This window comes from Rutidosis leptorrhynchoides, chromosome 11 (genome assembly GCF_046630445.1).
Source record: "Rutidosis leptorrhynchoides isolate AG116_Rl617_1_P2 chromosome 11, CSIRO_AGI_Rlap_v1, whole genome shotgun sequence".
Lineage (NCBI taxonomy): Eukaryota > Viridiplantae > Streptophyta > Magnoliopsida > Asterales > Asteraceae > Rutidosis > Rutidosis leptorrhynchoides.
The window spans coordinates 166,560-182,510 of record NC_092343.1 but is presented as its reverse complement, the minus strand read 5'-3'; the positions used below and the strand labels follow the sequence as shown (position 1 = coordinate 182,510).

At 33.6% G+C, this 15,951-nt stretch overlaps 1 protein-coding gene across 1 annotated transcript; it reads left to right on the top strand.

The window, feature by feature from the left end:
* Positions 1 to 1,319: 1,319 nt before the first annotated feature.
* Positions 1,320 to 6,464, top strand: LOC139876407 (sulfoquinovosyl transferase SQD2-like). The gene is made up of 11 exons (XM_071863719.1): positions 1,320 to 1,684; positions 2,654 to 2,720; positions 3,693 to 3,763; positions 3,853 to 3,970; positions 4,060 to 4,133; positions 4,225 to 4,280; positions 4,402 to 4,485; positions 4,677 to 4,764; positions 5,034 to 5,111; positions 5,257 to 5,313; positions 5,747 to 6,464. The coding sequence occupies exons 1-11, from the start codon at positions 1,569 to 1,571 to the stop codon at positions 6,279 to 6,281; spliced, it is 1,344 nt and encodes a 447-aa protein (XP_071719820.1). The 5' UTR covers positions 1,320 to 1,568; the 3' UTR covers positions 6,282 to 6,464.
* The last annotated feature ends 9,487 nt before the right edge of the window (positions 6,465 to 15,951 follow it).

The window sequence follows — 15,951 nt, the reverse complement described above, 5'->3', positions numbered from 1 at the left end:
ATGATTTAATAGAGTATGTATATATATAGATAAATATAAAAATAATTAAAATTTTTTTTTTATTCCAACGGCTACCTCATCAAACGGCTAGAATTTTTGGCCCACTAATATTTCGACAGCTAGCATAAACGTACGTTGTTGAACTCGTTGAACTCGTTGAACCAGCTCAAACGCCGCGAAAAAATCATGCGCAACACCGCGATACGGCTCGGAGTTCGCGTTTTTGGGGTGACAGGTAGGACACAACGGGGTTGAAAGACCCCCGATACAAATGGTCTCATAGGAGAAAGTGGAGAGAGAAAACTGATGTGATGTTGATGTGACAGTGAGGAAGGAATTTTTTTTTTTTTTTGTGAATCAAGGAGGTCAAAAATGAAAGAACCTACTAAGGAAAAAGAACGAGAAAAACGCGTTTTTTCTCACCCTGTTAATGAACCGTTTGAGTAGGATTGATGTGTAGTTGTTTGAGCTCGTTTAGGACTCTATTGTATCGATTGTACGAGTTGATCTTCGGATCAGTTATTAATGTTATTGTTTTTTTTGCAAAAAAAAAAGAAAAAAAGAAAAAGAAAACTCCAACTAGACAGAACAAGAAAACAAACAATACAACTCCGACTAAGCTCAAACAATACAATACGATGGCATGATAGATTTTTTTATCGAGAATGTGATGAAACATTCGGAAGAGAACGATGATGAAGTTGTTTGTTGCTCTTGTTGCTCTTCATGCGCGTCCTCGGATTCGGAAGCATAGATTCTTCAGCTAGTCGCGGTGTTTCCCTTAATGTTGTGTATTGTCCACGAGCTATTGTGTTTCCTTTAGTTTCGAGTTTTGTGTGTTATGTGTTTTTCAATTGCGCATTGGGGTGTGGTCTCGTGTTTTGGCTAGCTTTTTGCTAGTTGTTTCGTATATTTTTTTTATTTTAATAAAACTTCTTGCCTTTCAAAAAAAAAAAAAACTCCGACTAAGCTCGTAAATTAGACATCAAAACTATAACTAACGTAATCATGTGAAAATATGTGTTTAAATAAGGGGTGATGATATGTACACAACCTACTTTAGTTATGTACACAACCATTATGTTTTAGAGCGTTACATTCTAATGTGTATATAACCAATTGAGGTTGTGTACATATATATAAGAGGGTTAAGCACGTTGGGATCTCTCAAGAGTTGAATAAAGACAGAAATCTCACTGTCAAAAGGAACAAGAGACCCCACCCAATACAATTACATGTTCAACTTTATCATCTATCTTTCAATGCATTTACAATTACAAATTAGGAGGAGCATATGCTTCTATTGATTCCCAGTTTCCTTCATCGAATATCCATATTTCTCCTCGATTCCTATTTTTTTCCTTTTTATTTTGCCCACAAATTAAATAATTCATAATTTTATATACTTGCTTACAAGTCACCACCAATAGTAATTCAAACATTATATATCCCTGTTTTTGCATCTACATCTTCTGCTAACTTGTGCTTGAAGATTTTATTTTGTGTTTTCAGTACAAACTTAATAATATTCGTTTCAATCTTTCTGGGTTTTGCATCAATATAAATAAATGACAATTGAAGAATTGAGAGAAGATGAAGAAGAGGGTCCTCCTTTTCAAGTTGAATATGAGATTACAACTAAGCCTAGACGGATTGCTCTCTTTGTTGAGCCTTCTCCCTTTGCGTGAGTCTTTCCTTTCCTTTTAATTTAATGTATAATATAAATATAAATATAATATAATATAATTATAATTATAATTATTTCCTATATTTGCTACTGTAGTATTTAAGAAGAATTTTCATTTGTGCTTCCAATACAATTAAATCTCTGTGTTGTTCATGTGTGTGATTCTTGCAATCTATTTTTGGTTTTGTTAAAATTAGAAGCTGTTAGTTAGCTTAATTGATTGAAGCTATGAAAATTGTATCAAGATACTGTTAGAATGTTGTTGGGGGTCGAAAGTCAACTGGTGAATCAGATACATATATTCTGGGTTGCTAAAGTGGAAGCTTGTTTCAGTCTGTTATTTTCAGTTGTTTGTTACTGCCAAGAATAGCATATAAACTCACTCATCTCTTTTTAGATGTTTACTTTTTGGCTACATTAGCATTTCACACTGTATGGGACACAAAATATCTGTTTTTATAGCTAACCGTTGCAAATGAATATATCCTTTAATCTTCTAATTTTGTTCCAAGTGAAAATGATGTTTCTTTTCAACTTTTTAAGCAATATTTCCATCCTTTTAATCTGTAAAACTGCAGTTGATATATACAGTAATTCTGTGCATAATCATCCTGTGTACTTACTAATCAAACTAGTGTCTTCTGAAACTTCCTTATCACCAAATTTAGCACTTATTTAGTAGCAGCAAAGATGAACAACGTTATATTAAATACCAGTAGTCTTCAGGGGCTTGCTATAGTGATAAAGGTATTCCATGTTAGAAAGACTTTTTTTGGCTTTTTCGCAATAATGCCATTGCCTTGTAAAAATCAAGGGTAATATATAACTTATCTTTTCATGATCCTATTTTTGATATCAGTGCTCTCTTCTAAACTAGAACGCTTATGCCTTTGATACATCATATAAATATTATATTAATTTTCCATTAAATGAGACTCATTTTCTGCTATATGATGTTTATCACAGGTATGTTTCTGGATACAAGAACCGCTTCCAAAACTTCATTAAATATTTACGCGAGATGGGGGATGAAGTATACTTTTTCTTTCTGCACTTGCATATATATATATATATATATATATATATATATATATATATATATATATATATATATATATATATATATATATATATAGTGGTAGGATCAAGAGGGAAGTAACCATTCGGGGGGAAGCAAAAACTTTTTTTTTTTTTCGTTTTTTGAAAAAACTTTGTTCACGAACATTATAGATGAGATGAAAATATGAACATTTAGTAGAGACACTTTTTGATAAATGTTTTTATTTTGGCGGGAAAACGCTCGAAGAAGTAATATATAACAATTATCGTGTTTTTCGAGCGTATTTTGAGGTTTTAGCTATTGGGGTTTAGATATTAGGGTTTATAGGGTTTAGATATTAGGGTTTAGAAATTTAGGGTTTAGGGTTTAGATTTAGGATTTAGATTGAGTTTTTAACACGAACGGTTTAGAGTTTAGGGTTTAGGGTTTAGGGTTTGGTGTTTTGGGTTTATGGTAGGGTTTAGGGTTTGGTGTTTTGGGTTTATGGAATAAACCCAAAACACCAAACCCTAAACCCTAAACCCTAAACTCTAAATCGGGCTAAATTTTACTTCACAAAACATGAAAAAAAACGTTCACATTCTTCACGAACAATATTATCTTGAGTGTTATTTTTGTCGATCGTTTTCCCGCCTAAATAATAACATTCATCACGAGGTGTCTCTTCTAAATGTTCATATTTTCGTGTGATCTTGATGCCGGAAAATTTTTTTTCAAAAAAAACGAATTTTTTTTTTTTTCCTTCCCCCCGATTGGTTACTTCCCCATTGATCCTGCCCCTATATATATATATATATATATATATATATATATATATATATATATATATATATATATATATATATATATATATATATATTATATGGGTATGGATATATTACGTAGTAGTTGTTAGTTGTTAGTATTATTGATAGATCATTATAGAATATTTGGTTGCTGTTGTAGGTGATGGTCGTAACAACTCATGAAGGGGTGCCTGAAGAATTTCATGGTGCTATATTGGTCGGCTCACGAAGGTTGATTGTATTTTGATTATTAAAAATTTTATTAAATGATTGCATTAAGATTATTCGTGGTTTCTTAATTCTTAGTATTATTCATGCAGTTTTCCTTTCCCATGGTACCAGCAGGTTCCACTTTCCCTTGCTTTGAGCCCCAGAATCATCAACGAGGTTAAACAGTTCAAGCCAGACATTATTCATGCTTCATCTCCTGGTATTATGGTACGCATGGTTGTTTTTGTATTTTCTTTTAAAATTGAGTTGGATTGGATTGGATTTAACATTTGTAAGATTTTCTGTCAATTTTATAGGTTTTTGGAGCGCTTGCCTTTGCAAAAATGTTGTCTGTCCCTATAGTGATGTCGTATCATACACATGTGCCCGTGTAAGTGACAAATATTGATACTAACTTTGAAAATATTTATATTTGATTCTTTAAGTTAAAATTAAAATAAAAATAAATGTTATGTGATCAGATACATACCAAGATACACGTCAAGCTGGCTGGTCCAGCCAATGTGGTTGGTGATAAGTATGTGATGATTCTTCTAATCTACTTTTAATTTTTAAGTAATGTATAATAAATATAATGTGAATGTGATTTTCTTATTATGATTATACTTTGGTAATAATAAATGATCTCATGTGCTCAGAATTTCTTCACCGAGCTGCTGATCTTACATTGGTGCCATCTGCTGCTATTGCAAAGGACCTTCAACAATACAACGTAGCAGCAGGTAATCCATTAACTGTATGTATGTTTTGGTGACATGATTGATTGATTGATAATTGATTATTATTATTATAAAAGGTGATTCCTTCCTATGTCTGGGGGATATAAGTTTTTTGGTAACTTTAGTATCATCATCATAAGTGTTGTTGGTTAGTTTATAAATTAAATACAATATTTTTTGCTTTTCCTTTTCAGCTAATACAATCCGTCTATGGAATAAAGGCGTGGATTCGGATAGCTTCCATCCGAGATTTTATTCTATTGAAATGCGACTTAGACTATCGTATGTTTTTCTTTTAACTAACCAAGTTATATGTTGTTAACTTGTTATTAGAATAAGCATCCATCTTTAGAAAATGCAATCAAAACACACTTAGAAATGAGTAACTTTCATTCATTGAAGGAGTTCTCGTTTATTTGAAATATAAAGAAGCAAATGATGATGGTTGGGAAGTTGTTCACTACCTTAACAGTTAATTATTGTAGGATTTTGCCTCTTATGTTCTGCTCTGTTTTCTATTTTCGTGTATTTTATATTTGTCTGTTAAACAGAAATGGTGAACCTGATAGACCCTTAATCGTACATGTTGGCCGAATTGGAGTAGAGAAAAATTTGGATTTCATTAAAAGGTTCCCCTGCTACCTATCTTATCATTCATTCATTCTCATCCTCACAACCTGAAATCATAAATACCCATATCAGTATAATCAATTCAAATGTAAATGTAAATATAATATACATATATATTATAATTATAATATCGATTTTTTGCAGTGTCATGGAAAAGATCCCAGAGGCAAGGATAGCTTTCGTTGGTGATGGTCCATACAGGTATCCATCCAGTTGAACTTGTTAAAGACAACGAATCTGTCGTGCAACTACATATATTGGAAAAACATTTCAAACCCTAATTAAATGCTGTTTTTCAATTTCGATCCCTATAAATATTTACAGGTCATATGGGGTTGTTGTGCTTTATGTTGATGTGTTTTATGTTATGCGTAATAAAAATTAAAACATCAGTTATCTATGAAAATTTTGTTTGAGAAATGTACAAGAAAATGTTTGTGGGTTACTAAACCTGGCCTGGTCTGGTCCTGGCTTGTTTGACCCTTAATTGAAACGACCCATTTAAATAGAACCCGTTAGCCAAACCACCTGCGCGGTATATCCTGCCACATCTATTCTATAAGCTGTTAATATTTTCAGGTCTAATAGAAAAAATTAAAAAAAGAGAAATTTGTGTTTGTTTTTTTGGCGGCAGGGAGGATCTTGAGAAATTATTTGAAGGGATGCCAGCAGTGTTCACAGGGATGTTACAAGGTGAAGAGTTATCTGAAGCATACGCAAGTGGAGATATTTTCTTAATGCCTTCTGAATCTGAAACCCTTGGACAAGTTGTGTTGGAAGCCATGTCATCAGGACTGCCCGTTGTCGCCGCCCGTGCTGGTGGGGTACCCGATATTATCCCTTCCGATCAAGACGGCAAAACTGGGTACCTATTCTCACCTGGAGATCTTGATGACTGCTTATCCAAATTCGTCCCGTTATTACATGACAAAGGACTACGTGAAAAAGTTGGGCAGGATGCCCGAGCGGAGATGGAGAAATACGATTGGAGGGCAGCCACACGAGTGATTCGAAACCAACAGTATAATGCTGCCATATGGTTTTGGAGAAAGAAAAAACAAGAGCTAATGAAACCCTTGTACTGGCTGGCACAGTGTTTTCTTCCAACCGACACTCCTCGAAAGTTGACAACTTCAGGGCCTAATCCACAGGTGGTGGTTCACACTTGAGACTGGTTACTTGTAGTATAATTACGGATTGTTATCATCTTCATCGTGTTTGTGATTGTTCAAATATTATTGCAATTGTCATATATTTTAATTTGGTTGCAGGAAGGGGTTGATATAGAATATTACTTTAGATATTGTTGTATTAATTAATTGTTTATAGTATGTTATCATATTAGTTTTTCAGTTGCTTGCATAATTCGATCAATGCATGATTATGTAAATTTTGTGATTCTGCTCCAAAGTCCAAACACCCTTTCGAGTCTGATTTCATATTTGAACACATATATTGGAACATGCTTGATTAGCATTTTGACTCCTTAATTCCTTAAATAGTACGTGAATTATTCTAGATGAATCATAATAATAATGGCAGCAAGTGTTACATAAATCCATGACAATTTAATTTACTTTTAGTAAGATTTGAAAACAAACTATATCCATGGGAGGAATTGTATTCTTTTACATATTTTGAATACGTACGAGGTGGTTAGGTAAAAACATTTATCATCATGAAGTTTTAGTAACCACATACTCGATAACGAAAAATAACAAAATTTTTTTTAATCAAACCTGTGCGGCGCGGCGCACTCCAAAATTTCATATTTTCTGTTCCAATCTGCTAACCAGAGTGCGCAGAGTGCACGTGCACGGCGGGTGCACATTGTTCCAGCTCTAGGATTCCCGTTTTCAACCAAATTGACACTTGACCCAATTTCAACAACCACACTTACAATACAACCTTTTTAAAAAACATCATTTACAACATGACTTATCTAATACCAACACCACATGACAAAATACTTTAACCAAGATATTAGTACCATAATCGATAAACAAAGGGAGGTGACACATAGCAATTTTTTTTATCTATACACACCTAAGTTACTATTATACTCTTACTGACAATAATGAAAGTTCAACTCCCTACATAAACTTAGGGATATAATTATAAATTTTATGATCAAAAGTGTGTATAGATCAAAACTGGGTGTGTGAATATCAGCTTCCATAAAAAAAGAGAGGGTAATTTTGACCCGTTAACAATTTGTTGACTTGAAGAAGTGAGCAAGTATGTGGAAAACTAAGACTTGTCATCAATTACCAACCTCTTAATCAATTACCATAACAGTTGTTTTATCACTATCATATGAATTTTTCTTTTCATCCCATTCAACATTAATCTTTTCTTCCATATCAGTATCATGAACTTTCAGAGCAGAAAAAATATTTTACAAACAGTGCCAGCCATACAATTGATCACATCAACACATTGACTATGACCATTGGCATTGATAAATTCAACATCATTTTTACTTCATCCACCATAACTGTGCATTAACAAGTTGTACAATACAACATGTTAAAGCATAATTATGGTGGATGAAGTAAAAATGATGGTGATATATCATCACCGACCAATGTTACTATGGGTATGAATGTATGATCATAAAAGGGTAATAATATTATTTGTGAGTGTAAAATGCAAACATATACAAAATAAATAAGAATTTGTCACGGTAAACGTATAAATGAATAAGAAAATTACATCACAAAATAAACAATCAAATCATTAATGTTCACAATATGTATATTAGTTGCTCAGAATTTCAGTAACTTGGATTCTATATTATAATGAAGTAACTTTATTTTATTTATGTAATGAAAATATAACATACCAACTTTCTCTGAGGCGGCATAATAATAAATTAAATACATACAGCAAAGGAAATAAGGGGTCCGATGCACAAGTGAAACTTTCGCCAAATATTAGTAATATTTGACGTGTTGAGTGACTTCAACTTGAAAAATACAAAACCTGCCGTCGGGGGATTTCCATCAATCAAGGAATTCTCAAATATTTCCTTGCATTCTTGTACAACCTGGTGTTCCAAAACCAGAGTAAAACAACGTACATTATCAAGAAGACGCAATTGAATTGTTTGCAAGCAAAATGTAAACAATAAAAAGTACATGACATTTACAGGTATGTGAATTTCAATTTTCTAGCTAATTATCTAAATCTCATGACATAATTTATCAGTTTTTTTTTTTTTTTTTTTTTTTTTTTTTTTTTTTTTTTTAACATTGTGTTGTAGCTCATGTGTTAGTGGCCTGCCTCTCTTAGCGAGAGGTCAGGAGTTCGACTCCCGTGAGGTGCAGCATTGCACACAATGTTGCCACTTTACCCTTGAATTCCACCCAAAGGTGCCTTTCGCACATCGCGTTGCGGGGGCAGTGGGGAAGGGGGGTTTTACCGCCCATGCCTTCGGATTGGGACAGGTTTCCTCCTGGGCAGCAGTTGGGGGCGGGTTATGCAACTGCAGGAAGATGAGCGCGTGGATGGTTAAGTCCCACTGGGTGATCCCGAACTGCTGTTCAAATTCTGTACCCCTTAGGGAATTTCCATACCTCTTTCGCATCTTTCCGTGGAATTCCTTCTCGCAGGCCAACAATTCTCTCGACGACATCAGGCTACAAAATTCATTCCCACAACATCATACATGGCTTTGGCGTAAGTTAGCTGCTTCTTCTTCTTCTTCTTCTTCTTCTTCTTCTTATTATTATTATTATTATTATTATTATTATTATTATTACTACTACTACTACTACTACTACTACTACTACTACTACTACTACTACTACTACTACTACTATTATTATTATTATTATTATTATTATTATTATTATTAACAACAAGAGTGACTTACAGGGCAATCAGGTTGATGTTCAAGTATGTGTGTGTAAACGAGAGTGAAAGTATCTGGGCTCTCAGCTGATGCAAGCTCTCTCAACTCAATTAGTATCCTCACTCTGTTTTCAACTTTCTGCAAGTACCAAACCCACCACCACAAGTTTATAAACTAAGAAGCAACAAAAGCAAAATAATTTGCTCATTTGTATTTATATTATATATTTTTGCATATTATATTAGGGTAATCGTAACTTACATTAACACTTATGTACTTCCGGAAGAAATCCATAAGAACCTCTTCATCAAGTCTCATACGTTCAATAGTTTCCTCCTTAATGTAATTTTTCTACAACACAACAGCACATCAGTCGCTCATTTCATATCCTAAACAATGTACACTTCCAGTTACACATCTTGTCAGAAAACACGAAAGATTATCTGTATGAAACCTTAGACAGAAGATGGTCAACATAAACAATGACTGTTTGTTCCAGGCAAGACTCGACAAATCGCATGAATGATCTTTCTTCAATATACCTGTCAAAATAATAATAAAAAATAAATAAATAAAAGTCTCCAATTAAGAATACTAAACTATTGTCGAGACTCGAAAAACTTACATCTTCACATCAGTGAAGTAATCACTGAATGTTTCTACTAGGTTTTCAGTAACCTGTCCTTCGCTCCATTCTGTATATATGAATATGATGCAACAAGCAAATAATAATAATAATCCAAAGAAACATGATAAAGCAAACAGCTACACAAATGAAATAAAATAATAAAATAATAAAAAAAGTAATAAATCGTCAGGTAATATTTAGCTTACCTTTATGATAAAGCATTACCAGTAGTTCCTGTACTCCTGGATCATCAAAAATGACATTGGCGGTTTGAACTACAGCTTCCTATATCCATCCATTAATTACTAATGTCAAAATGCATACAGAATAACACTACATTTAGCAGCTAACATAATAATATTGAATTGGTGATGATTAACCTCCCTCTTGCTCGTCATTACCTTTGCAACCTCCAGAAAGCCTTTGCATGCGTCTTCAAAATTAACCTCCTGCTCAGCATAATTTTCGGAAAGGGCTTCAATAGTGCTAGAAGCTAGCTCAATAGCAAGATCATAGCAGCGCATATTGTTGTTAATCTGTCAATAAGAATAATTTAAGAGTAGATATAATAATAATAGACATGTTTTAAAAATTCTGGCAAGTTTAATCAGCTTGAATAAACAGTGGAAGAAAATTACATACCATGGCACATACTGGTTCTAGACAAAGTTCGGAAGCAGGTTCTTCTAATCTCTTTTTTTAGGCTGCTTGGAAATCAATCATTACCTAAAACCAGTGTTTTCAAACAAAGCTAGCTGCATTCAGATTCATTCTACAGCATAAAAAAAATTACTACTCATTTTACCATTTCTATATTGCTCTTATATTTTTCTTTTTTTCATTTAAAAAAAAATCGAAAGCGATTCTAGTAGTAAAAGTATATATACCTGAATGATGGACAAAGCAATTCTGTAAAGCATAATTGCAGTGCTATTTTCTCGAACAATGTTTACTTGTTCTCCAAGTAATCTAAATAAGTCAACAGCTGCTGGTGTGTATAGCTTTCCCTCATATGTTGATTTTGGTGGTTGAACTTTATCAGCCTCAAGGATATTCAAATACCATTTCTATGAAAAAGAAATACAAAACGAAATCACAAGTGTCAGAAACATATACATACATTCCTATTAATATATGAAAGAAAAAAAAAATATTGAACCTAACAATGTTTCTAGCTTACCCTTGTTGATGCTTGCATTCGCTCAACATATTTATCCATTAACGGATCCATTGCACCGCTCTCTGAACAAACTTGAGCTAATGACTCATCAACTCCAAGTGCAATCAGGTTATGTTGATACTCGACCACCCACCCAGCTACCTGATTTTAATTCAATTATAAATAATAAATATGTCATTTCAAGACTAAAAAGTCCATCACATATCACATCACATGCAACAATATTTCAAGACTGAAAATTGACAACAGATTAAACGCACGATACCTTTAAGATTTCAATATTTGTTATATCATTGGCACGGTCACTCAGCAGTCTAAGCCACTGAATAAACCTCTCCGTATACAGATTCACCATCAGCTGAAATATTTCATACCTGTAATATTAATATTCATAGTTTTAGAAATCATAGTGCTATATATATATATATATATATATATATATATATATATATATATATATATATATATATATATATATATATATATATATATATATATATATATATATATATAGGGTCATAATCAAGAGGAAAACACTTTTTGGGGGGAAGTAAATTTTTTTCGTTTTTTTTCAATTTTTTTTTTCCAGACATCAAGTTTAGGTGAAAATATGATCATTTAAAACGACACTTTGTGATGAATGTTATTATTTAGGCGGGAAAACGATCGAATAAATAATTGATAACATTCATCATGAGTAATGTTATTCCTAATAATTGGAACGTTATTTTCTTTCATCTTACATGAAGTTTTTTTTCCAAAATTTAGCCCGATTTAGGGTTTAGTGTTTTGAGTTTAGTGTTTTGGGTTTAGTCCCTAAACTCAAAACCCTAAACCCTAAACCCTAAACTCTAAACCATTCGTGTTAAAAATTCAATCTAAACCCTAAACTCTAAACCCTAATTTCTAAACCCTAATAGCTAAACCCTAATTTTTAACCCCCTAATTTCTAGACCCTAATTACTAAACCCTAAATTTTAAACCCTAAAAAAAACTCACAAGCATAATATTACACATGATGCATGTTTACATTTTTCTCTTCGAGCGTTTTCTCGCCAAAATAATAACATTCATCACAAAGTGTCTTTTTTAAATGTTCATATTTTCATGTGATCTTGATGCCTGAAAAAAAAATTCGAAAAAACGTAAAAAATTTACTTCCCCCCACTTTTCCCCAAAAAAGTGCTTCCCTCTTGATTAAATCTCTCTCTCTCTCTCTCTCTCTCTCTCTCTCTCTCTCTCTCTTGTTGGACCAATCTTGACATAAAGTAATAGTTGGAGGTTTATTTTGTGAAATTATATCTCAAATGGATTTGAGGAGGTGGAACGTGTGAACGGATAACAAGTGGGCTAGCCGTTATTGTAACGGCCCGGCTTTTTCGACTTGCTTTTGTGCTTTCACGAAACTCCGTATTTGTGCGTACTAAGCTAGCTTATGCTCTGGGATCTTTAATTATGGTTAATTACTTTCGTTAATATCTTACAACGTGTTATTAAGTGTGTAATCACTTAACTTGATCCTCGAATGCTTTTAAAACCGTTGGTGTCACTTATCGTTTTAAACGAAATACGTACTTGGTACACGTTAAACTTTTGTCGTAATTGGAATATTATGACTGCGTAAATTCGATTGTTATTTATTATAACAATTACTTGGCTTAAGGGCTTATTTAATTAGACTTAGTGTTTACTAATGCTTACTAGTTACCTTAATGGACTTAACATCTTAATTGACTTTCCATGTCCCGACATGTCCTTGTGACACACGTACTTTTCACGAATAATATTTTGAATATTATTTACGTTCATGATTAATTATTATTAATCATTTTTAATTAACTAATGTTAGTAGTTAATTACTTGGGCTTTATTTATTTAATTGTTGCTTACTTACAAGGACTCATGTTAATGGACTTGGAAGCCCACCCTACTTTCTTAATGGACTAGTTAGCCCACTATTATGCTAATGACTTATTAAGGCTTAAACTTAGATTAATTAACTTAAGTATGAAGAGACTTGTCACAAGCATGCTAGCACCAAGCTCCCATGCAATTTAACTTTAATACCATTTTGAGCTTACACCATTCTCCAACACATGAAAGTAAGTTTTGACCTTCCCTTTTTGTGTCCCAAAACCGTGAGCCTTCAAGCATGAGGATGGAATCCCATTTCAATTTTCCTTGTTACTTATTGCTAGTATCTTACTTCATTTTTTCACACACACTTAATTACACTTTCTTTTCTCCAAGCTTTTCTCTCTAGTTTGTAAGTAAACAAACTTTATTTTTCTTCTTCTTTTTCTCTTAAAAACCGAAATAAATCATCATTATTTACTTGTTCTTTGTTTGTTGTTTACTTACTTGTTGTTTGTTGTTGATGATCCGTACACGATGGTTTTCTACGGGGCGTCACATTTGGTATCAGAGCGTTGGTTGTAGGGAATTAGGCTGCATTAGTGAGTCTTGACAGAGTCGAGTAGGATTCGCTAATAGGACTAATCTTCAACTTGCTAGTTTACTTGTTTCTGCGGAACCTGCTGCATGCTACTGTATTATATTACTGCATGTTACTGCTTACTACTACTGCATGCCACTACTTATTTCTACTGCTATATGAACTTGTTGCATGCCACCGTTTCCTTTTACTGCTATGTAAACTCGCTGTATTTTTTTGCTTATTCTCGTCATTGCATGCTACTATCTGCTTTTGATTGCATGCTTGATACTGTCACTATTGCCATACTACGTACTGCTGTAGACGATCTAGGCTGCTGTAGTTACTATGTCTGATTACGCTCTTGCTACATGTCTGCTATTCGCTGTACCGACTTGGAGAACTTATCCTTCCCAATTGAGATGTTTTTCTGAACTACTTTCCCACTCGTCTAACCCTAAGAACTAGTAATATAATCCACCTGTTACTACTGTTCCACCGTTCCAGAGATCGAAACATTACTTCACGCGATCTAGAATGAGTGCCAACTAAAGTTGATCCTCGGAGGAGGAAATATGTGAGAACTTGTCGGAGTAACCGCACCCTGAGCTCACCCTAATTAGCCACGTACATCGTATGAACATTAGAACGATATTCAGTTTATGCAAGTTGATTTGTATCCCGTGCGCTTTCATGACCGTCACTTATCTCTTTCATTCTTCACCACTACTCGACGATCTAACGACACTTCTGGACTTAGGTCCCTAACACTCCTAGACAATGGAGAAGTCGGGAAGGCATCCCCTTTCACAAGGTCATAGTGTCTTCTACTGATGCTCAGCCATACCTAAAGACTTGAGAGTCACCTCAAAACATATCGTATTACTACTTGATACACGTACAACTCGACACGAGACCCAAATTGAATTTCTAGAAAGGAACCTAACGACATTACCTGAACCCGAACATTTTAAAGAAATTTCGGGACATTTAGGCATTGATGCATGCCTTACGGAACCTACGCACCCACATCGAGAAACTGTGAGATTAATTATGTAGATTTTATTTTGAGATGGCACAGATAAAGCACCGTTAGATGAAATTGAGTATAACTGGAAGTGATCACGTTACATTGACCATATGGGGTGATACTGGAATGAACGTACGATTTAGTACAATATAATGACGCCAGGCCAGCGTGATTATATTGAGGTAAATCATGCAGAAGTTCCAATGTTACTACATGAGGAATATGAGGTGATCCAGGGAAAATTTTGGCAGGGATCACTTGAGCATACGCATTATAGTCTGATAAATGTAGGGAAGGAATAACTACGTAGCCAAGATACTGTACAAGAGGGGCCTTGATTTGTAGAATTGATAACCCAAAAATTTGTTATAGATATAGACACCCTGGACATTTAAGGAAAAAGTTCTCATATAGGAAAAACTTTAAACTTACCTGCGGTAAAGCAATCGTTATGGAGACTTGCATGGATCCTGATTTTAGTTATGGTACGTTTCGTCATAACGTTTTATTGTTTCGGAGTTGTTTAATACTAGAACGATAGAAACCTTATATCTAAGAACCTTAGCGTTATGAATGATAAGTCATTAACAACCATGAGAGTTAAGTATTCTATAGGACAAGCAAATGGTAAGCTGGCAGAGATAGGGGAATAATTTAAGGTAGTACCTTAAAATTAACAGGCGGGTCATTTGGAGATGAGTTCATATTAACAAAACTTGGAAGTTTTAATGTAGTAGTTGAAAAGGATTAGTTACCTACGCACAAGCAGATGTTATTTGAGAAGATTGATAGAATTTTTCACGGTAGTATAATAAGATTTGATTGGAATGAACCTTAAGTATTACCTAACACCCATTAAGTTGGAAAGCTTTGATGTAATAGTTTGAATGGACTGGCTTTCAAGGATGGAAGCGAAATTTATTTATATAGAGAAATTTTTTTTTATATACCTCGCGAGAATGGTGAGCCATTAATAGCTTACGAAAAGAGAAGTAGCTCGAAGCTGAACCTTATTAATTGCATGACAACAATCCGAAATCCCACAATGAAAATGGGAAGGAATAACAATGGATTTCATCACGAAGCTACCAAAAACGGTAGGCGGTTAGAACATTATCTGGGTTATTATTGACCATCTCACCAAATCTGCTCACTTTCTAGCCATGAAAGAAACCGATGCAATAGACAAACTTACACAACGATACTTAAAGGAAATTGTATTCTGTCACTTCAGCAATTCAAATTCTATATTAAAGATTACCCAAGAATCTTATTTGATACTCATCCTTACGCAACTCTAAATCCTAACTTATTACGAGAAATTTCTTATTCGATGATAATCACAACATCATCCTTCTTACTTCAATATTAGTCATACCAGTTCGAAATTTTTTTCAAAAAATAAATGGGTGGTTAATTCTCATCCTCATACTCTCCCATTCGTATCTCACTTATAAGCAACAACTTCACACTTAAGCATTTTTGGTCAAAGGATGTATGCCCTACTAATAGTCATCAACCACATTTAAATTCAATAGTTTTTATTACCTCAAATATCACTCAAAATTTTCAAAATCTTTTACTCAATCCTCATCAACCTTTTCCCAACTTGTAACCTCCGAAATATGAAAATTTTGTTTGCCAAAACTTTACACACATTATTTTATTGTGCTATCCTCTCAAAGTTTTATAAAAATAAATTTATTTTATT

Coding starts and splice junctions, on each gene's coding strand:
- LOC139876407 (XM_071863719.1), top strand. CDS start 1,569: ATGACAATTGAAGAATTGAGAGAAGATGAAGAAGAGGGTCCTCCTTTT. Junction 1,685..2,653: donor GTTGAGCCTTCTCCCTTTGC/GTGAGTCTTTCC, acceptor TGTTTATCACAG/GTATGTTTCTGGATACAAGA. Junction 5,112..5,256: donor AATTTGGATTTCATTAAAAG/GTTCCCCTGCTA, acceptor GATTTTTTGCAG/TGTCATGGAAAAGATCCCAG.